This window comes from Salvelinus alpinus, chromosome 9 (assembly GCF_045679555.1).
Source record: "Salvelinus alpinus chromosome 9, SLU_Salpinus.1, whole genome shotgun sequence".
Taxonomy (NCBI): Eukaryota; Metazoa; Chordata; class Actinopteri; order Salmoniformes; family Salmonidae; genus Salvelinus; species Salvelinus alpinus.
Window position 1 is genome coordinate 30,609,507 of NC_092094.1, and position 22,412 is coordinate 30,631,918.

The window sequence follows — 22,412 nt, forward strand, 5'->3', positions numbered from 1 at the left end:
GAGGAAACCTGGCACCATCCCTACTGGGAAGCATGGTGGTGGCAGCATCACTCTGTGGGGATGTTTTTCAGCGGCAGGGACTGGTACTAGTCAGAGGCAAAGATTAAAGGAGAAAAGTACAGAGAGATCCTTGATGAAAACCTGCACCAGAGCGCTCAGAACCTCAGACTGGGGTGAAGGTTCACTTTCCAACAGGACAACGACCCTAAGCAGACAGCCAAGACAATGCAGGAGTGGCTTCGGAACAAGTCCCTGAATGTCCTTGAGTATCCCAGCCAGAGCTCGGACTTGAACCCGATCAAACATCTCTGGAGAGACCTGAAAATAGCTGTGCAGCAATGCTTCCCATCCAACCTGACAGAGCTTGAGAGGATCTACAGAGAAGAATGGGAGAAACTCTCCAAATACAGGTGTGCCAAGCTTGTAAAAACATCATACCCAAGAAGACACTAGGCTTTAATCGCTGCCAAAGGTGCTTAAGCAAAGTACTGAGTAAAGGGTCTGAATACTTATGTAAATGGTGATATTTCAGTTTTATTTTTATTTATAAATTAGCAAAAATGTATAAAAAACTGTTTTTGCTTTGTCATTATGGGGTATTATGTTTAGATTGAAGAGGGGGAAAAATGATTTAATCAATTTTAGAATAAGGCTGTAACCTAACATAATGTGGAAAAAGTCAAAGGGTCTGAATACTTTCCAAAGGCACTATAGTGTATATCTGGTTTTAGTATCAGATTTTTTGGGAGTGGCGGCAACGATTTATGAATATGGGGAAACACTGCACACACACACACACACACACACACACATGCACAAGACACAAACAACACTCACCCACACAAGCATCCAATGTGTTAAACAAACAGAGGCATACATTGCTGCCCCCCCAGAATCCCGCCCCTGTCGTAATGGGGGTGTGTGTGTCTCTTTGACCTCTGACCTTGCTGGGTTCCGCTGCCTCTGCCCCCCCTATACCACCGGGACATACTGTGAAACACAGCTAACACAGGTACTACCACATATAATAGACATTTAAACTATTCTAGATTAGTGTATTAGACTAGACAAAACTTGACCATACTAGTGGAGTGTGTTGGTGTGATTCTTGTGTGATCCTTGTGGCTGCTTGGTTTATCTGACAGGTCAGCAGAACATTTGACAGGCTTGAGGTGGGTCAGAACTCTGACAGGTTTGGACACCACTTTATAGAGTTTTGTGTTTTCTAGAGTTGTGTGTGTTGTAGAGTTGTCCTGTGTCCTGCAGAGTTGTGTGTTTTCTAGAGTTGTGTGTGTCGTAGTGATTTCCTGTGTCCTGCAGATCTGTGTGTTTTCTAGAGATGTGTGTGAGTACTGTAGAGCAGCGATTCACAACTTTTTCCTTTCCGGGGAAATCACTGTCAAAAGCTCTTGAGGACCACCATTCACAGAGTCGCAATTTTTTTTAAACATAAAATATCTTAGCAGTCAAATTTAGAGTACATTTTTACAGCGAATGTAACATATTAAAGGCCTATTATTACAGATGGATGTAAAAAAAAAAAAAAAATGTGGGGGGTACCCCTTTTTCGTGATATCCAATTGGTAGTCTTTTCCCAACGCTGCAACGGCCGTACGTACTCAGGAGAGGCGAAGATCGAGAGCCATGCGTCCTCCGAAACATAACCCCACTAAGCCACACTGCTTCTTGACAGACTGCTTGCTTAACCCGGAAGCCAGCCACACCAATCTGTCGTACAGCTGGCCGGCCAAACCCTCCCCTAACCCAGACGATGCTAGGCCAATTGTGCGCCGCCTCATGGGTTCCCGGTCGTGGCTGGCTGCAACACAGCCCGGGATCAAACCCGGATCTGTAGTGACGCCTCTAGCACTGCGATGCAGTGCCTTAGACCGCTGTGCTACTCGGGAGGCCCCAAGATGGATGTTTGTTAAACAATTTGTGAAATTGTTTATAACATCATTATGTTATTATTTTTGGAAGAAAAACAAATTAAAACAATTGAGGCCCACCTGCAGTACCTCCGCATACCATAAGTTAAAAACCACTGCTGTAGAGTTGTGTTGTAGAGTTGCGTGTGCACTGCAGAGCTGTGCTTTCTAGAGTTTTGCTTTGCTGTAGAATTGCATGCTGAGTAGTGAGTGTTGTAGATTTTTCCTGAGATGTAAATAGCGTGTAGTGATCTGCTGTGGGGTAGTGCTGTATAATAGTTAGAGCTGTGTTGGTAAACAATCTGGGTTGAGTTTCCCAAAGCCTTCATAGCTAAAGTTGTACTTTTCTCTCAAGGACTGAGACCCAAGTTACTCTGAAAGTCGATTTAAGGTCAATCCGAGATCTGCAGTGGCCATATAGCATTTACAGCAATGCGGCCTCTGCAGAAGTCAGAACATTCATACTTCTTGCGCTTCGGGGAGCTGTCATACGCATCCAATAAATTGGTCTGCACCACACTACTCGTAGTGATTCAGATATAATCTCTTTAGCCATCCAGATAATTACGAGCAACTGCCTAAACGAAAAGACGAAACCTTACCTCTTCTGAGATGTTGGAGTCCGTTTCCCAGCGCTTGACATAGGAGCTCAGCCAAGATAGCATGAGGATAAAAGGCTGCACAGTTTTCCGACCTGCATCTCCATCCCGAATCTCACAATTGCCCCACAGCAAAAATAGCATAGATTTAGGCTATTGTTTATATGTGTATTTCACACTATGTTGAGGTAAAAATCAGAGTATAATGCTTGAGTGTATGTCAACCCCAACACATGTTCATGTCATCAATCAACTGCATTACTGTTAAAACCGACTTTGACTACCACCACCACTTTTTCCAAACCTGAAAAGGGACAACTTCTAAATGTTATGCAGCGAAATCAGCCAAATATATCCAAATGGGATTTTGGTAACCATATACTGGGCCTGTTACAATAAATCAACCATGACGGATTTGACAAATATAAACTTTGTTAGATCAGATTTGTTGAATGTGTGCCAATCCAGCATCCTTCTATCCCCCACTGTCTGCTCTCCATTGACCTCTTTACCGCATCTATCTCCATTATCTCCCCGATCTATTTCCAGGAGTTCAAACTCATGTTGGTGTGTTTTAAATCCCTACACGAGGTATCATAAAGATGTATTTTGTTTGTGAACTTGGTCTTAACAGTGATGAGAGGAGGACGGCTCATAATAATGTCTGGAACAGCGTGAATGGAATGGCATTAAAGACATGGAAACCATATGTTTGATACAATTCCACTGATTCCACTCCAGCCATTACCATGAGCCGGTTCTCCCAATTAAATTGCCACTATCCTCCTGTGGTTCTGATAGCCTTTCATAAAATTTCTCCATGTTTGTTGTCAAGGAAGTGAGTTTGTGTTTATACAGGATGTACCACCCCCACCGACCATCAACTAATCATTTCAATGCGAGGCTATACGGAGCTATGCAGGGCCCTCCGCATTGTTGCAAAATTTGGGAGTTGCACAGCGTCACCGTACAGAGCTCTATTTGGCCTCCGTAATCCTCTGGAGGCTTAGCAATTGCAATCACACCCGCCTTACGGAAACCTCCTGACCGCATTGCTGGATCAAGTATAAATCGTCTTTTAAACAAAGTGCTTCATTCATTGTCAAAAATACATTTCTCAATTGTTACTCTCTCATGCCTGGTGTGGCTAGGTTGTTGAGAGAAAAACTCCACTTTATCTTTGAGGTTTTCTGGAAACTCACCACTGCTTTGTAGTACTTAATGCCTAACATTAGACTAGCATTGTTCCTGATGTTTAATGGAGAATGCTGCACTGGGTTAGGGAGGGTAAAAGGCACTGTGTGTGTGTAGGCATGCTGGCAGCCCCGTCCAGAGGGCAGCTGTAGAGGTCAGAGTTCACCTCAGCGTCGCTGGTCCTTCAGCCCCGCCCATGGCCGCTGTGACCACTTCCTGTTCTGCACAGGAAACAGCAACAACAACTTCCTCTCCCTCGAGGCCTGCCAGGAGCAGTGCATGATGGGAGCCTGCTGCTTCCGCCTGCCCAAACCGGGCCCTCTCATTGGCTACGACAGCCAGGGCAACGGTCGCCATGGATACAACACAACCTCCAACCAGGAGCAGAGTGGAAGGAGCCAAAAGGAGGAAGAGGCATGGTTTGGAGAAATAACTGACACGAGGACATTGGAGGAGGACAGATCTGATCACTTTGGTTACCAGTGGTTCAACCTGACCAGGCCAGACCAGCAGAGAGAAAGAAAGGAGGAGAGAGGGAGAGAGAAAAATGCTCGTGGGTTTGACGGGACGGATGCTGATTTCATCTACAGCTGTGAGTACCTGTCTGTGTCAGCCTGTCAGGCCAGGGTCAGAGACCTGCAGGGAGAGGGAGAGGCTGTGAGTTTCTCCCCCGGTCAGCGCTGCTCTGAGGTGGGTTGCGTCCACGCCTGTGGCTGCCTCTACCATAGTCTGCCATGGAGCTACGGGGAGAGGTTCAGGCATGGCTGTGAAGAGTGTTTGTGTGATCAAAGTGGAGCGGTGCAGTGTGGGTGTAGTCAACTGACACAGCGGAAGGAGATACGAGACCTGACCCTAAAAGAGAGACGTCAGTACCAACGAGCCATCAGGAGGCTCTACGCACAGCCAGGTACACCTGTGTACAGCTAACTCCCAACTAGCTAGGTACACCTGTGTACAGCTAACTCCCAACTAGCTAGGTACACCTGTATAGTTAACTCCCTACTAGCTAGGTAAACCTGTATAGCTAACTCCTTACTAGCTAGGTACACCTGTATAGCTAACTGCCTACTAGCTAGGTACACCTGTATAGCTAACTCCCTACTAGCGAGGTACACCTGTATAGCAAACTCCCTACTAGCTAGGTACACCTGTACAGCTAACTCCCTAGCTAGCTAGGTACACCTGTATAGTTAACTCCCTACTAGCGAGGTACACCTGTATAGCAAACTCCCTACTAGCTAGGTACACATGTATAGCTAACTCCCTACTAACTCTAATAACCAAGTTCACCTGTACAGCTTACTCTAGTAGCTAGATACACTTGTACAGCTAACTCTACTAGCTAGGTACACTTGTACAGCTAACTCTACTAGCTAGGTACACTTATACAGCTAACTCTACTAGCTAGGTACTCTGTACAGCTTACTCTACTAGCTAGATACACTTTTACAGCTAACTCTACTAGCCAGGTACTCATGTACAGCTAACTCTTTACTACCCAAGTGTATAGCTAACTGAGATTTGTTCTCTATTATACCTTGGATCAGTCTTGTTTTCATGTTGGTTTTTGTGTAGGTGTATGGGATGGTTTCACCAAGCTGAGAGCTGAGTTCTCCCCTCAGGCTGGTGGCCACACCTACTTCCTGCCCTGGCAGCGCTACTTCCTGCGGGTGGTGGAGCAGGAGCTCCAGGCTGTGTCGTCATGCCAACTGGGTGTTCCGTACTTTGAGTGGACGGTCGACTCTGGTGATCTTTTGACCTCAGCTGTCTGGCAGGCCGATATGTTTGGAGGGGATGGAGAGAGAGAGAGGAATGGCGAGATGGAAAGGGATGAAGAGAGGGATAGAGCGAGTGAGGGAGATGGAGAGCAAGAGAGCAACTCTGTCTCAGGCTGTGTCCCCCACCACTCCTTCCAGGGCTTGTCTGCACGGTTCCACTGGTCCCCCTGTCTACGACGGAGCTTCAACACTTCGGTCAGCCTCATGATTTTACAATTTTCCTCATGTTTTGAAGCTGTATACACTATGAAATGATTACTGTATGTCATTGCTAAAGGTCAATAAAGTGATCTTTATTTGTCTGTCATGTTTTCCTCTGACGTTGTCCCTTGGTCTCAACAGGTGTCTGTGCCTGACGCGGTGAGCGTCCAGAGGCTACTGTCCCAGGGAAACTTCCTGTTGTTCTCCCAGGCTCTGCAGGGGCTGTCTGGGCTATTTAGGCTCTGGGTGGGGGGCCACATGGCCTCTCCTCTGGCCGCCTATGACCCCCTCTACCTCTCACACGCCGCTTTCATCGACAAGCTCTGGACACACTGGCAGGACAGGCACAGAGACGTGCACACTCATGAAGAAGCTCATGGGCACACTCACCAACACACCCAGTACCCGGTGAGGCAGCGTCACGTCAAGATGAAGCCGTTCGGCATTGCTCCTGATGATGTGATGTCTTCACGGGAACAACTGTGTGTGGTGTATGTACCCATAACCCTCGGAGCTCCCTGCAATGTGACATCATCACTCCTTGCCAAAAGAGGGAAGGGCCGCCACAGAGGAGCGAAAGACACTGCCAGCTATCACAGAAAGGGACAAGATACACAAAACAACCATAAACACAGCACCTATGATTACAATGCACAAGGCTATGATGGCTTTGACCACAGTGGTTACAATCGCAATGGATATGACAGACAAGGTTTCAACCGCATGGGCTGGGACCTGCTTGGTTACAGTAGGGATGGTTTGGACCGTGACCACATCGACAGAGAGGGCTATGACATTTCTGGATATAACCGCTATGGGTTTAACCGCCACAATGTTACATGGTTCGGGATGCGCTGGGATGGATTGTTTATGAGGGAGGAGGAGAGAGAAGAGGAGACTCAGGGGGAGAAAAAGAAGCAGAGTGAGGTGAGAGAGGAGAGTGGAGAGGAGGAGAGAGAAAGAGAGAAGGTTATGTCAGAACTCTTTAGCGACAGTGGCTACAGTGTTTATGGTTTCGACCCCTTTGGTTTGGACCGGGGTGGTTTTGATGCATTTGGATTTCGACCAGACGGTTACGATAAGGACAGCTGTAACTGGTTCTACAACGGACCGCACTACCTACGGTTCTACTACCACACCCAACAGCAGCTAATTTCAACCAATCAACACACTCTTAACCACATTACAAGAACCTGCTCTCCAATCACAGCCCTGCCTCAGCACTGGCCTTTGCAGGATTGGATGGCTCTGGATCAAGAGGAGAGCCGAGCCCTGATTGGTCAGTTGGAGCGGGAGTGGGCGGGGCAGAAGCATTCTGATGACTACTACACCCACAAGGTGATGTCACAGAGGGGACGGGGCATTTGGCTGCCAATCACCCCAGACAGCAGGTAACCATTGGTCAATTAGAGAGGGGATGTAAACAGTAGCCAATGAGTAGTGAATATATCTCTTTAGAGTAGAAGTTGTTATTGTATCTTCTCATAGGTTTGTGTGTGTGTTGTAGGTTTTGTTTTGAACTACACTGGTTTTCCGGTTGTCCTCTTGGCTCTGCCCCCATGACCTGCCCTGACCTCTGCCATGAAGCACGTTGTCTTGGTAACCCGATGGCTGAGTGTCGTTTGCGGAACTGTGGCTCCTGCTTTACTGAGTGGCTTGACCCAACCACCGGAGCGTACGTCATCTGCCAGGGCTGGTAACCAGTGCTGACCGGCGCCCATGTCATTCAGCGTAGTGGAAGATGACTAGAAAATGCTTTTTTTGTCATGAAAAACTAATGCAGTTCGACATTAGAGCTTTCATTACCAAGGCTGGTTACCAAGTCTGGAGATAGGACACTTTTCTCTTTCTGGAATACACTTTGATGATGGGTTGGAATGAAAGCCTGCACACCCTGTAGCACTTCCTTTGAATATTTAACTGAAGTAGGAGATATTTAGACATCAGGAGGTGTAATCAATGTACCACACTGTATTAGATAAAGGGAGTGAATGTTTCTAGTGTTCTTTGTTGCTGCTTTAACTCTTCATCTATTAAGCTGTTTACCCACCACATGATATTCACCACATATACACACACACACACACACACACACACACACACACACACACACACACACACACACACACACACACACACACACACACACACACACACACACACACACACACACACACACACACACACACACACACACCCTGGTATTCGTAAAATGTGTCTTTGTTCTGTCATGTTCCCTATAGAAATGAAAAGGTTACTTACTTTTCAAGCAAGTTCCATCTCCACACACACACATATACACACAGTAGGCCGGTATATGTCGAATGGGTCTCTGTTCTGTCATGTTCCCTATAGAAACGACCCTGTTGGAATGTACTGTAAACATGATATTATGCCTTCAATCGCTCTCTCTCTCTCTCTCTCTCTCTCTCTCTCTCTCTCTCTCTCTCTCTCTCTCTCTCTCTCTCCCCCCTCTCTCTCCCCCCTTTAGCTCTCTCCGTCTTCTCTTCATTTCTCTCTCCATCCCTACCTCTCTCTCTTATCTTCTGTCTTAATCAGTCTTTCTTTTTCTTTCCCCAGCCTCTCTGTCTACTGTCTTTGTCTCCTCTTGTTTTTTTCTGTCCATCTTTCTTTTCTGTCCGTCTTTTCTCTCTTAATTGTTTCTGATGGCATCCAGCCGACACACACACACACACACACACACACACACACACACACACACACACACACACACACACACACACACACACACACACACACACACACACACACACACACACACACACACACACACACACAGTCAGTCAGTCACTCTTATGCAGACACAAACACGCACTCATACACTCTTTGATCTTTCTGCGTTGGCCTGCCTGCTCGGATGAGTGGTGGAAATGCCTCCTGGCACAGTTGGTGGGCAGCCTCACACACACACACACATACACACACAAACTGTTGCTGTGACAAGTCAATTGTGTGTTAATGTACTCACCGGGGCAGTCTCTAACTCTGTACCACCACAGGCACCTCTGTTTATGGTTACAGCTGTAAAACATCTGTGTGTGTGTGTGTGTGTGTGTGTGTGTGTGTGTGTGTGTGTGTGTGTGTGTGTGTGTGTGTGTGTGTGTGTGTGTGTGTGTGTGTGTGTGTGTGTGTGTGTGTGTGTGTGTGTGTGTGTGTGTGTGTGTGTGTGTGTGCGTGTATGTGTGTGTTATATGAGCAGCATGCTGTTGTGTCATTACTAAAGAGAAAAGCCAGATGTTCTGGAGAGAGACGGGGAGAGAGTTAGAGGGATAGAGAGGGAGAGAGACGGAGAGAGAGTTGGAGGGATAGAGAGGGAGAGAGACGGAGAGAGAGAGGGAGAGTGAGTTGGAGGGAGAAAGAGGGAGAAAGAGAGAGGGAGCGAGGGAGGGATATCACAGAAACACACATTCCAATTACCAGGGTATTATTTATTCTTAGGTCTGATTGTTTGTCAGATGAGTAGATACTGCTGACAACTAGACACTCACCCCCCCTCAGCCCACTACCCCAGTATACCTTAAACACATCCATCATATACACACACATACTTGCTAGCATGTGGACATGGACAGATACGAGTATACAGAACAAACATACACACACCTCCCTAACCTCTCTCTCTTTCTGTCTGTAGGGTGTAAGTTGGACGGTCGTCCCTATAATTCCTCTATCAACACCATCGATGGCTGCCAGACCTGCACTTGCAAGGTGAATATGTCTGCCATACACTGACACATACAGTACGTACCAACATACACTTCAACACTTACATACATTGACTAAATTATGATTCTTTGCTCTTTCTGTGGGTTGTGCTAGGAGGGTAGTATGGTGTGTTCCCCACCTTCCTGCCCCCCCCTCGACTGCTCTGAACAGGAGACACTTCATGGAGAGTGCTGCGCTCGCTGTAAAGGTTTGTATAATTCATACTCTGACAGAAGCAATCATATGTTCTTATTACTAACATATGCATGTATTTGTGATGGGTGTCTGTAGGTTGTATCCATACAGGCATCCATTACCACCACAGAGCTAAATGGAGACCATCACAAAACCCCTGTAGTCTCTGTTACTGTCTGGTGAGTCTCTCTCTCTCTCTCTCTCTCTCTCTCTCTCTCTCTCTCTCTCTCTCGCTTCCTTTCTTTCTCCTTCTTTCTCTCTCTCTTTTGTTCTTTCTATTTCTCATAATCCACTAGAGATGGCTTCATGTGCTGACAGGAATTTACTTTTACTGTAGATTAATGTCCTGACCTTTAACTTTTGCCAGGAGGGTGTTGTTAAATGTGAGACAGAGAGGTGTAGCCCTCCATGTCGGAACCCTTCCTCCCCACCACCCAATACCTGCTGCCCAGTCTGCCATGGTGAGACACCCTGTATGCGTGTGCGTGCGTGTGTCTGTCTCTGTGTGTCTGTGTGTGTGTGTGCGTGCGTGCGTAGAATTGAGTATACAGTGACAGTGTGTGATTATGTGTGTTTCAGGTTGTGGAATGAACAGCCAGGACTTCCTGAATGGAGCCCAGGTCCCTAGTGTAGACCGCTGTCAGGAGTGTGTGTGTATGGTAAGACTGTGACAGAGCTCTGTGTCTCTGTATGTCAAATATTTGTGCATACAGTATGTGTCTAAAACAGACCATGACGTGTGTGTGTTTCTCCTCTCTCTCCTCAGAATGGAGATGTCCTCTGCTCGCCTCGACCCTGCCCTGCCGTTTCCTGTCCCAACTCTGTCCCTCGCCCCGGAGACTGTTGCCCACGGTAACACACACATAAAACCTCCAGTATCATAGCTGTAGTAGCACATGTAGTTAAATATGCATCATCTTTCGCCTGTGTGTGTGTGTTCTAGGTGTGAGCAGTGTGAGTATGACTCTCAGGTGTTGATGTTCCCCTCCAGGACAGATCCCTGTCTCCGCTGCCATTGCTCTGTGAGTACTGACTATGTGTGTGCACGTGTTCAAGTCGGGAATCAGTATGGCCACAACAAAAAAGTGACATATTGGAAGTCTATGAATAGGCTGTTGAGGTGTCATTTGATGCGTTTCTCTCTATCCTATAGGCTGGAAAGTTGTCATGTGATATGTATCTCTCTTACCAATAGGCTGGAGAGGTGTCATGTGAGCGTATGGATGCATCATGTCCTCCTCTGCGTTGTAGCCACCCTGTGACGCCTAGAGGACAGTGCTGTCCCACCTGTGATCGTGAGTTCAGCCTGCCGCAGTCTTTACACTCTAACTCCTAACCTTCACCACTATCTATCCATCCCACCCCTGTGTGTGTGTCTGTCTCTGCAGAGTGTGAATACGAGAGGAGAGTCTACGTTAATGGTAACGTTTTTAACCCAGCTGGAAGTGGACCCTGTGTCCAGTGCAGCTGCAAGGTGGGTCTGAACTCACACACATAGATAGACATACACACATTGATGCACATATTAACAAACAATACATAAGTTCTGAGTGTGTGTGTGTATCAGGATGGAAATGTGAGGTGCCAAGAGGAGAGGTGTCCTCCGGTCCAATGTTCCAACCCCATCAAATCACTCCAGTTCTGCTGCCCCATCTGCAAAGGTACCACATATTATTTTGCAACAATGATAACATCCTATACATACAGAGATAAAGACAGGAATATATCTTGACATAAACAATCCTACACCCCCCCCCCTCTCTCTGTCTCTCTCTCTCTCTCTTTTTTTTTCTCTATAGTGTGTGTGTTGGAGGGGTTGAAGTATGAGGAGGGTTCTCAGTGGCAGGCCGAGGGCTGCTCCAGCTGTACCTGTCTAAACGGAGAAGTGGTGTGTACACACACACACTGTCCCCCCACTGCCTGCACACACCCCACCAAGACCACCGGTAAGACTGTGAGTGTGCATGTCTGTCTGAGTGTATTTGTTTGAAATGGCTATCTTTCTTTTCCATTCTCATTCCATGATCTTTTTCCTTTCTCTCTAGGTTTGTGCTGTGCAGAGTGTGAGCGCTGTACCTTCGATCAGCGTATTTATAGCAACAGACAAACCTTTACACACCCCGACCAGCCCTGTCATACCTGCACCTGTCTGGTGAGAGGACACACACACAGCCAAACATACACACACACATAACATACTGCAACATACAATTGCATAACATGGTCCTACCCCCCACTCCCCAGGAGGGTACGGTGCAGTGTGTGAGTAGAGCCTGTCCCCCCCTGAACTGTTCCAACACACACACACCGCATGGAGAGTGCTGCCCTAAATGCCCAGGTACTCTTCGCCTAAAACACACACATATATTAACACACATATATATTAACCTTGTAAATACAAAACACCTGTGTTTTCTAAGTGTATTTTTGCCTGTGTGTTTGTTCCAGACTGTTCCTTTGAGAACCGTGTGTTTGTGGACGGCGAGGTGTTCCCCAGCCCGCTGAGTGTGTGTGAGGAGTGTGTGTGTGTGTCAGGGAGGGTTGACTGCCACGCATCAGAATGCCCCCGGCCTCACTGCACCACCCCGCTCCCAGGGACCTGCTGCCAGAACAACTGTAACGGTACACACACACACACACACACACATTCACACACGTAGGCATACACACACACACATATGTATAGTGTCAAACCATGTCTAAGCAAAGAACACCTTTTTGCAGGGTGTAGCTACGCTGGGAAAGAGTACCCCAACGGACAAGAGTTCCTCCATCCCACCGACAACTGCAGGACCTGCCACTGTATCGTAAGAACACACACATCAGCACCAATGTTGAGGGTTAGCTGTAATCCAGTGTTTTGCCCATTCCAAAATGACCATCCTACTGTAGCTAAAGGTTTGAGTGACAGTCCCATATGCCTACAACCATGAACCTGTTAGGCCCATACCTTGTGTGTGTTGTAGAATGGTAACGTCCAGTGCTTGATGAGGAGGTGTCCACCGCTGGCATGCTCCATCCCCAACCTGCTGCCTGGAGAATGCTGTCCCCAATGCCCAGGTACGCAACTACAGCCAGGGACAATGATTGACTAATTGAAATGAAAAGTAAATGTATTATTTGGTGTCATAAATTATTCTATGTGTCTGTGCAGTCCCCCCTGCTGACTGTGTGTATGAGGGTCGGCCCTACAGACACACTGAGCGTTTCTACGACCCCACTGACCCCTGTCGATCCTGCCTCTGCACCAATGGGACGTCTCGATGTCAGCGCAAGCCCTGCCCCCTCGCTCACTGCTCACACCCCATACAGCAGGAGTGCTGCAGGACCTGCGACGGTACGACACTTCATACAGTTTACATAACATGACATTATACTTCATACAGCCTGCATGGCATGACATTACACTTCATACAGTTTACATAACATTACATTATACTTCATACAGCCTGCATGGCATGACATTACACTTCATACAGTTTACATAACATGACATTATACTTCATACAGCCTGCATGGCATGACATTACACTTCATACAGCCTGCCTGGCATGACATTACACTTCATACAGTTTACATAACATGACATTATACTTCATACAGCCTCCATGGCATGACATTACACTTCATACAGCCTGCATGGCATGACATTACACTTCATACAGTTTACATAACATGACATTATACTTCATACAGCCTGCATGGCATGACATTACACTTCATACAGTTTACATAACATGACATTATACTTCATACAGCCTGCATGGCATGACATTACACTTCATACAGTTTACATAACATGACATTATACTTCATACAGCCTGCATGGCATGACATTACACTTCATACAGCCTGCCTGGCATGACATTACACTTCATACAGTTTACATAACATGACATTATACTTCATACAGCCTGCATGGCATGACATTACACTTCATACAGCCTGCATGGCATGACATTACACTTCATACAGCCTACATAACATGACATTGCACTTCATACAGCCTACATAACATGACATGACTCTTCATATAGCCTACATAACATGATATTACACATACAGCCCACATGTGTGTGTTTCAGGCTGTCTGTATGAGGGTCGGGAACGGGCCAATGGGGAGTCGTGGGGTGATGTGTCGGACCCGTGTGGAGTGTGTGTGTGTCGCGAGGGTTCTGTCCACTGTGAGAGGAAACGCTGCCCTGCTGTCAGCTGTCCCTACCCCATACAGAGAGAGTGCTGCCTAGCCTGTGATGGTGAGACACCTTGTGGGATATTGTGTGTGTGTCTAAATCAGTCCCTGATTAGAGGGGAAGGACTAAACCCTTCTCTCCCCCCTTCTCTCGCTCTCTCTCTACAGGCTGTATGTATGGGGGTATGGAGTATCCTGATGGCTATGAGTTTCTCAGTGGAGAGGACCCGTGTCGAGTGTGTACGTGTTACGTAGGTGATGTGGTGTGTAGCCAGCTACCCTGCTACCAGGACTGCACACACCCCTACAAGCCACCCGGCCAGTGCTGCGGAGAGTGTAACCGTGCGTTCACACACACACCTCATACACACACTGTATGTCAGTGTTCCTCTAAGTAACATATTTACAATGTTTCTCCTTTAGACATGGTTTCTATGGCAATTTCTTCCTGTGACAGGTTGTTCCCATGGCAATGTGGTCCTCATCAGTGGCCAGTCAATCCCTGACCCTACTGACCCCTGCTCAGAATGTACCTGCCAGGTAACACACACACACACACACACTATTTAGTGTTTAATACACAATGGAAAGAAACTATACCCAAACAAGCATCAGCTAAGCTTGAACAAAAACGGAATCAGGTGCTCAACTAAGGGACTTGAAAATCCCCCCAAAATTATTACCCAAGGACACTTCGACAGGTGACTGCCCAGGAAAATAAAGAAAAAGGATCACTCTGTTTCTGCATAGATCTGAATATTTATTGACGGGACATACATTCAGGCTTACGTTTCGGCGTAATCTCCTTCATCAGACACTTATTTGTACTTTGTATGTGTAACTTTATTTAAATATTTTTCTCTCTCTCCCACTCTCTCCTCTCTATATCTCTCTCTCTGTCTGTAGGATGGATCAGTGAGGTGTGTGAAGAAGTTGTGTCCTCCAGCCTCCTGCTCTCATCCTGCCACCAGCCCCTGTGGCTGCCCCGTGTGTGACGGTACTCTACCCGCTATAACATATCTGTCTGTCTGTCTTTATTTCTTTCTGTCTGACACTGACATTTATGTTTTTGTTCTGTGTCTATGTCTGTGTGTGTGTGTGTGTGTGTGTGTGTGTGTGTGTGTGTGTGTGTGTGTGTGTGTGTGTGTGTGTGTGTGTGTGTGTGTGTGTGTGTGTGTGTGTGTGTGTGTGTGTGTGTGTGTAGGCTGTGTGTTCCAGGGCGGGGCTTACGTTGATGGACAGGTCTTCCCTGGAACCAGAGGAACCTGTGATGACTGCACATGCTCAGTGAGTGGTCAAGTATCAGGGTCAGAGTTCAGGGTGGGGTCAAGGTTAAGTGGCTGCGTTTGCAATCCTCTTTCTGCGCATGTGCGAGATTCTCTACTTTACAACTCCCTCCCATATCAAACACAAGCAGGCAGGCAGTCTAAATAGACAGGCAGTCTAAATAGAAATGTGATGCTCTTTTTTTTTATCCTCATTGCAAACATTGGCTAAGCAGGAAGCAGACAGGGAGTCAAAGTATTAGTGTTCTTTTTTTCTTTTTTTAACAGTTGTATGTTATTTGTGGTTAAAACGCAGATTGTTTTTGCCCCAAAGCAATGTGTAGACTGCATTGTAAAACCGGATACATTCTGGCTACTCAAACATTTTTAGGAAACCGATGACCTAAAAAATGACTGGTTAAGAAAGTTAAATAGCTGAAGTGAGCAGTACTACCTTCATATGAGTAATACAAATGCCGTTTTTTGATTAAGGTATACTTAAATGTAATGCCCTCACTAAGCCACGACTCCAATAATTTACCAATGTGCCTTGCCTTTTCGATTGAATTGTAGAGTTACCACCCATGACTGTATTTGTTATTGACAGAGACATGGTTGTTGAATTCGTTCATTTAGTCTGGTGGCCTTCACCAAGTGAGTTCCTAGGTGAATTATTATCAGTATAATTTAACCATTACATACAGTATATCATAAGGCCTTATACAGTGGCCTGAAACTCATAGTTCACAGGGCACATCAGGCCTGCAAAATTCCACAAACTTTCCCCAAAACAATTAAAGTAATCTTCCAACCAGGATTTCTGGAAAACCTAGGAAATTTACCAGAATTTTACAACCCTAACTATAAATCACATTATGCTGGCTTGCAAATTGATGTCTAATTCCTAAATTATATTCACCTGCAACCTGCATCCATAATAACTGCCAGGGTTAAGAACAGTGGGAGGAAACTACCTAAGCCATTTCAACTGGAACAACCATTTCAGTAATGGGTGCAAAAATTCAATGATTGGATTAATTTAGAAAAAAAATATTTATCTTAACATTTAATTAATCAATCACTCAGTACATGCAAAAACACAGATATAAAAATTATTCAAAAAAATCTACCTCCACTAGAGCATGCTGGGAAAAAAGTTAATTTGTTATCATATCTTTAAAAAATGTAGTTGGTGTGACTTCTCATTTAGTTTTGAGTCAGTACCACATAAACATTTTAAGTAATAATGACTTTTCATTGACTTTTGAGTACAACTTACTACAAGTATTTGAGTTAAAAATTCCTTGGGGTTTACAGTGTGCGTCCCGATTGTGCTACTACAGTATCCTTGGTTACAACAGAAAGAGAAGGTTGCCTACAAATTTTGGAACGTTCATTCAAATCGCTGCAGGTTTTTATGTCGGCTGTTCATAAATAGGCAGAGACGTAGGCTACATCAGGGTTTCCCAATCTCGGCCCTTGGGCCCCCCCTGGGTACATGTTTTGTTTTTTGCCCTTGCACTACACAGCTGATTCAATTAACCCACTCTTCATCAAGCTTTGATTATTTGAATCAGCTCTGTAGTGCTAGGGCAAAAACAAAACATGTACCCAGGGGGGTTCCTAGGACGAGTTTGGGAAACCCTGGGCGACATCATCATGTCCATCAAATTGGTTTATAGGAAGGGTCCAGAAGAGGGTGAGTAAAGTGATAAACGTGAAGGGAGGGTGATGTGTGCGTAAAGTAACACATGCGCAGCCTCCGTCAACAAGTTACCGTGTGAAAAAAAGACAAATAATTGCTCCATGTCAGTTAGACATCTGATCCAATGAAGTATTTGTGTGTTCATGTTTGCATTGATATGTTGTGTGTGACGGCTGTAGATGTGTTTTCTTGTGTTTGTGTGCGTTTGTGTGCGTTTACATTTGTGTGTATGTGTGTGTGTAGAGAGGAGAGGTAGTGTGTGTGAAGCGGAGGTGTCCTGCTGTGTCCTGTCCACACCCTGCACTGGACGGTTGTGCGTGCGGTGTGTGTGACGGCTGTCGCTTCAACGGACGAGACTGTTCCAATGGAGAGCGCTTCCCACACCCCTCAGACCACTGTCAACGCTGCACATGCCTGGTACACACATACACACTTCATACACACATACACTGTATCTGTATGTGACCAACCTTCGATACTCCACTGAGATAAAACTTAAGGCAGTAATGGGGGCTAACACAAATCTTCAGGTCCCTGGCGAGACATGATGTTATTACTATATTTGCTCTAGTTTTGGTCAATTTTTCCATGTGACTGTGTGTAGAACGGTGGTGTGGTGTGTGTGTCTGGGTCGTGCCCGCCCGTGGTGTGTGCGCGTCCTGTGATCCCTCCAGGGGAGTGCTGCCCCATCTGCAGAGGGGTGTGCATTTACCAGGGGGAGGAGTTTCAGTCTGGGGCCTCCTTCACCACGCCCATTGACCCCTGCTCCACCTGCAGCTGTCTGGTGAGAAGACAGCATTATCTCATCCCCTATCCCTCCCTCTATCTCTGTGAAGTCTGTCTATCCTCTTATATCACTGTTTCCCAGCTGTTCCATATTTGTTCTATCCCACACCTCTGTCCCATCTTTTTCTCCCTCCGTCTTTCTCGCTCTCTCCCCCCTCTCTCTAGAACGAGGTGGTGACATGTCATAAAAAGCTGTGTCCTGTTCAATGTTCCCACCCCCTCCCCTTTGAATCATCCAATGGCTGCTGTCCACTCTGTGAGGCCTGCCTCTACGGGGGTGTGGTCTACTCTAACAGGTAGGTCTAATTCCACACACACACCCTCTGACGCCCTTACACACACACACACACACACACACACACACACACACACACACACACACACACACACACACACACACACACACACACTGTTACCCACTCACACACACACCTTCACTGTTATGTCTAGGCCCTGTGACAAGCTGGATGTCTGTAAACACTCTCCTCACTCCCCTAACAGACAAACCTTCACCCCTGCAGCCACACCCCTCACTCCAGGGCTAGGCAATCCCTGTCAGCGCTGTACCTGTGTGAGGGGGAGTGTCACTTGCATGCCCCTCTTCTGCCCCCCCACCTCCTGCCCCCAACCAATCACACTGCCAGGAGACTGCTGCCCCCAGTGTGCAGGTAAACCCACAAACTGAATGAAAACATGGAATATTTCATGTTTTCCCAAAAATCAAATCAAATCAAATTTTATTGGTCACATACACATGGTTAGCAGATGTTATTGCGAGTGTAGTGAAATGCTTGTGCTTCTAGTTCCGACAGTGCAGCAATATCTAACATGTAATCTAACAATTCCACAACAACTACCTAGTACACACAAATCTAAGTAACGGAATTGAATATAATCATATAAATATATGGATGAGCAATGACATAGCGGCATAGGCAAGATGCAATAGATGGTATAAAATACAGTATATACATATGAGATGAGTAATGAAATATATGTAAACATGATTAAAGTAGCATTATTAAAGTGACTAGTGATCCATTTATTAAAGTGGCCAATGATTTCAAGTATATATGTAGGCAGCAGCCTCTCTGTCTTAGTGATGGCTGTTTAACAGTCTGATGGCCTTGGGATAGAATCTGTTTTTCAGTTTCTCGGTCCCAGCTTTGATGCCCCTGTACTGACCTTGCCTTCTGGATGATAGCGGGGTGAACAGGCAGTGGCTCGGGTGGTTGTTGTCCTTGATGATCTTTTTGGCCTTCCTGTGACATCGGGTGCTGTGGGTGTCCTGGAGGGCAGGTAGTTTGCCCCCGGTGATGCATTGTGCAGACTGCACCACCCTCTGGAGAGCCTTGCGGTTGTGGGTGGTGCAGTTGCCGTACCAGGCGGTGATGCAGCCCGGCAGGATGCACTCAGTTGTGCATCTGTAAAAGTTTGTGAGGGTTGTAGGTGACAAGCCAGATTTCTTCAGCCTCCTGAGGTTGAAGAGGCGCTGTTGCTGTTGCTGTTGCTGTTGCTGTTGCTGTTGCTGTTGCTTTCTTCACCACACTGTCTGTGTGGGTGGACCATTTCAGTTAGTCCGTGATGTGTACCACGAGAAACTTAAAACTTTCCACCTTCTCCTCTACTGCCCCGTCGACGTGGATAGGGGGGTGCTCCCTCTGCTGTTTGCTGAAGTCCACAATCATCTCCATTGTTTTGTTGATGTTGAGTGAGAGGTTGTTTCCTGACACCACACTCCGAGTGCCGTCACCTCCTCCCTGTAGGCTGTCTCGTCATTGTCGGTAATCAAGCCTACTACTGTTGTGTCGTCTGCAAGCTTGATGATTGTGTTGGAGGCGTGCATGGCCACGCAGTCATGGGGAACAGGAAGTACTGGAGGGAGCTGAGCACGCACCCTTGTGGGGCCCCAGTGTTGAGAATCAGCGAAGTGGACATGTTGTTTCCTACCTTCACCACCTGGGGGCGGCCCGTCAGGAAGTCCAGGACCAGCATAGGGTGGGGTTGAGACCCAGGGCCTCAAGCTTAATGATGAGCTTGGAGGGTACTATGGTGTTGAATGCTGAGTGCTGTCAATGAACAGCATTCTTACATAGGTATTCCTCTTGTCCAGATGGGATAGGGCAGTGTGCAGTGTTATGGCGATTGCATCATCTGTGGACCTATTGGGGCGGTAAGCAAATTGAAGTGGGTCTAGGGTGACAGATAAGGTGGAGGTGATATGATCCTTGACTAGTCTCTCAAAGCACTTCATGATGACAGAAGTGACAGTCATTTAGTTCAGTTACCTTTGCCTTCTTGGGTACAGGAACAGTGGTGGCCATCTTGTAGCATGTGGGGACAGCAGACTGGGATAGGGAGGGATTGAATATGTCCGTAAACACACCAGCCAGCTCTGAGGAGGGTTGACATGTTTAAATGTCTTACTCACGTTGGCCACGGAGAAGGAGAGCCCACAGTCCTTGGTAGCGGGCCACGTCGGTGGCAATGTATTTTCCTCAAAGCAGGCAAAGAAGGCGTTTAGTTTGTCTGGAAGCAAGACGTCGGTGTCCGTGATGTGGCTGGTTTTCTCTGTGGTCTGTGATTGTCTGTAGACCCTGCCACATACGTCTCGTGTCAGAGCTGTTGAATTGTGACTCCACTTTGTCTCTATACTGACATTTCGCTTGTTTGACTGCCTTGCGGAGGGAATAACTACACTGTTTGTATTCGGCCATATTCCCAGTCACCTTAACATGGTTAAATGCGGTGGTTTGTGCTATCAGTTTTGTGCAAATGCCGCCATCTATCCACAGTTTCTGGTTAGGGTAGGTTTTAATAGTCATGGTGGTTACAACATCTGCTATTCACTTCCTTATAAACTCACTCACTGAATCAGCGTATTCGTCGATATTATTATCTGAGGCTCTGAGGACATGTCCCAGTCCACATGACCAAAACTATCTTGAAGCGTGGATTCTGATTGGTCAGACCAGCGTTGAATAGTTCTTAACACGGGTACATCCTGTTTGAGTTTCTGCCTATAGGAAGGAGGATCAAAATGGAGTTGTGGTCAGATTTGCCAAAAGGAGGGCGGGGAGGGCCTTATATGCATCGCGGAAATTAGAGTAGCAGTGATCCAGAGTTTTGCCAGCACGAGTACTACAGTCAATTTGCTGATATAAATTAGGTAGCATTGTTCTCAAATTTGCTTTGTTAAAATCCCCAGCTACAATAAATGCAGCCTGAGGATATATGGTTTCCAGTTTGCACAAAGTCCAGTGAAGTTCCTTGAGGTCCGTCGTGGTATCAGCTTGCGGGGGGGATATACACGCTGTGACAATAACCGAGGAGAATTCTCTTGGGAGATAATACGGTCGGCATCTGATTGTGAGGAATTCTAGGTCAGGTCAACAAAAGGCCTTGAGTTCCTGTATGTTGTTACAATTACACCATGCAACTATTTTGCAGGTTACGGTGCATTAGAAAACGTTCCTGTTAAACTCCCTGTGTGTTTGTTTCTCTCAGTGTGTGTATACCAGGGTGAGGAGTACAGTGACAGACAGCAGTGGAATCCCAGCTCCAACCTCTGCACAGCATGTACTTGTCAGGTTAGACTATATCTCCTCTCTCTTTCTTGCGTGTGTGTGCAGGTGTCTGCGGCGTATGTGTGTGTATAATATGTGTTTGTTCCAGGCAGGGAAGGTGCAGTGTGTGGGACCAGAGTGTCCTAAGCTGACCTGTATGCACCAGCTGACAGAACCAGGAATGTGCTGTCCTCGCTGCAGAGGTAAAACACCAGCTTGGGCTTTGTAATTTGCCTCCCATATATTTAACTAGTTATTGGTCAGGTTTACACAATTTATCGCGCTCTGGGGATGTAAAATGTTGTGTGTGCGTGTATCTCAGGGTGTGTGTATGACGGAGAGGAGCATGCTGCGGGCAGTAGCTGGTTTGCAGACTCTACTCCCTGTATGAGCTGTATGTGTGTGGATGGAGTGACCACCTGCTCGGAGGTCCGCTGTCTGTCCCCCTGCATCAACACCATCACTGTACCTGGGGAGTGCTGCCCTGTGTGTGCAGGTAACTATAATACACACCCTGTTTACCTGCTGTGTTCCTCTGTTTAGTTCAATATCTCTGTGTGTGTTTGGTCAGACTGTGATCAGTGTCTCTGTGTGTGTTTGGTCAGACTGTGATCAGTGTCTCTGTGTGTGTTTGGTCAGACTGTGATCAGTGTCTCTCTTTGTTTTTGGTCAGACTGTGATCAGTGTCTCTGTGTGTGTTTGGTCAGACTGTGATCAGTGTCTCTTTGTGTTTGGTCAGACTGTGATCAGTGTCTCTTTGTGTTTGGTCAGACTGTGATCAGTGTCTCTCTTTGTGTTTGGTCAGACTGTGATCAGTGTCTCTGTGTGTGTTTGGTCAGACTGTGATCAGTGTCTCTCTTTGTGTTTGGTCAGACTGTGATCAGTGTCTCTGTGTGTGTTTGGTCAGACTGTGATCAGTGTCTCTCTTTGTGTTTGGTCAGACTGTGATCAGTGTCTCTGTGTGTGTTTGGTCAGACTGTGATCAGTGTCTCTTTGTGTTTGGTCAGACTGTGATCAGTGTCTCTGTGTGTGTTTGGTCAGACTGTGATCAGTGTCTCTCTTTGTGTTTGGTCAGACTGTGATCAGTGTCTCTCTTTGTGTTTGGTCAGACTGTGATCAGTGTCTCTGTGTGTGTTTGGTCAGACTGTGATCAGTGTCTCTGTGTGTGTTTGGTCAGACTGTGATCAGTGTCTCTTTGTGTTTGGTCAGAATGTGATCAGTGTCTCTGTGTGTGTTTGGTCAGACTGTGATCAGTGTCTCTCTTTGTGTTTGGTCAG

At 46.6% G+C, this 22,412-nt stretch overlaps 2 protein-coding genes across 2 annotated transcripts in view; both read left to right on the plus strand.

Annotated features, from left to right (window-relative positions):
- kcp (kielin cysteine rich BMP regulator) overlaps positions 1-22,412 on the plus strand; it is a 47,402-nt gene that overhangs the window by 7,930 nt on the left and 17,060 nt on the right. Inside the window, exons 6-34 of the mRNA XM_071416687.1 lie at positions 9,356-9,429; positions 9,541-9,634; positions 9,718-9,800; positions 9,989-10,082; positions 10,201-10,280; positions 10,388-10,473; positions 10,565-10,643; positions 10,817-10,916; positions 11,010-11,095; positions 11,189-11,282; positions 11,421-11,567; positions 11,667-11,773; positions 11,866-11,959; positions 12,070-12,243; positions 12,346-12,428; positions 12,588-12,681; positions 12,776-12,958; positions 13,707-13,877; positions 13,982-14,155; positions 14,271-14,353; positions 14,720-14,810; positions 15,018-15,100; positions 17,027-17,200; positions 17,388-17,567; positions 17,735-17,865; positions 18,071-18,237; positions 21,077-21,159; positions 21,245-21,338; positions 21,458-21,631. Coding sequence (XP_071272788.1) covers positions 9,356-9,429; positions 9,541-9,634; positions 9,718-9,800; positions 9,989-10,082; positions 10,201-10,280; positions 10,388-10,473; positions 10,565-10,643; positions 10,817-10,916; positions 11,010-11,095; positions 11,189-11,282; positions 11,421-11,567; positions 11,667-11,773; positions 11,866-11,959; positions 12,070-12,243; positions 12,346-12,428; positions 12,588-12,681; positions 12,776-12,958; positions 13,707-13,877; positions 13,982-14,155; positions 14,271-14,353; positions 14,720-14,810; positions 15,018-15,100; positions 17,027-17,200; positions 17,388-17,567; positions 17,735-17,865; positions 18,071-18,237; positions 21,077-21,159; positions 21,245-21,338; positions 21,458-21,631 — 3,357 coding nt within the window. The remainder of the gene's footprint in view (positions 1-9,355; positions 9,430-9,540; positions 9,635-9,717; positions 9,801-9,988; positions 10,083-10,200; positions 10,281-10,387; positions 10,474-10,564; positions 10,644-10,816; positions 10,917-11,009; positions 11,096-11,188; positions 11,283-11,420; positions 11,568-11,666; positions 11,774-11,865; positions 11,960-12,069; positions 12,244-12,345; positions 12,429-12,587; positions 12,682-12,775; positions 12,959-13,706; positions 13,878-13,981; positions 14,156-14,270; positions 14,354-14,719; positions 14,811-15,017; positions 15,101-17,026; positions 17,201-17,387; positions 17,568-17,734; positions 17,866-18,070; positions 18,238-21,076; positions 21,160-21,244; positions 21,339-21,457; positions 21,632-22,412) is intronic.
- Positions 1,645-7,696, plus strand: LOC139584088 (uncharacterized). The gene is made up of 5 exons (XM_071415597.1): positions 1,645-1,922; positions 3,910-4,628; positions 5,297-5,694; positions 5,842-7,091; positions 7,208-7,696. The coding sequence occupies exons 1-5, from the start codon at positions 1,645-1,647 to the stop codon at positions 7,398-7,400; spliced, it is 2,838 nt and encodes a 945-aa protein (XP_071271698.1). The 3' UTR covers positions 7,401-7,696.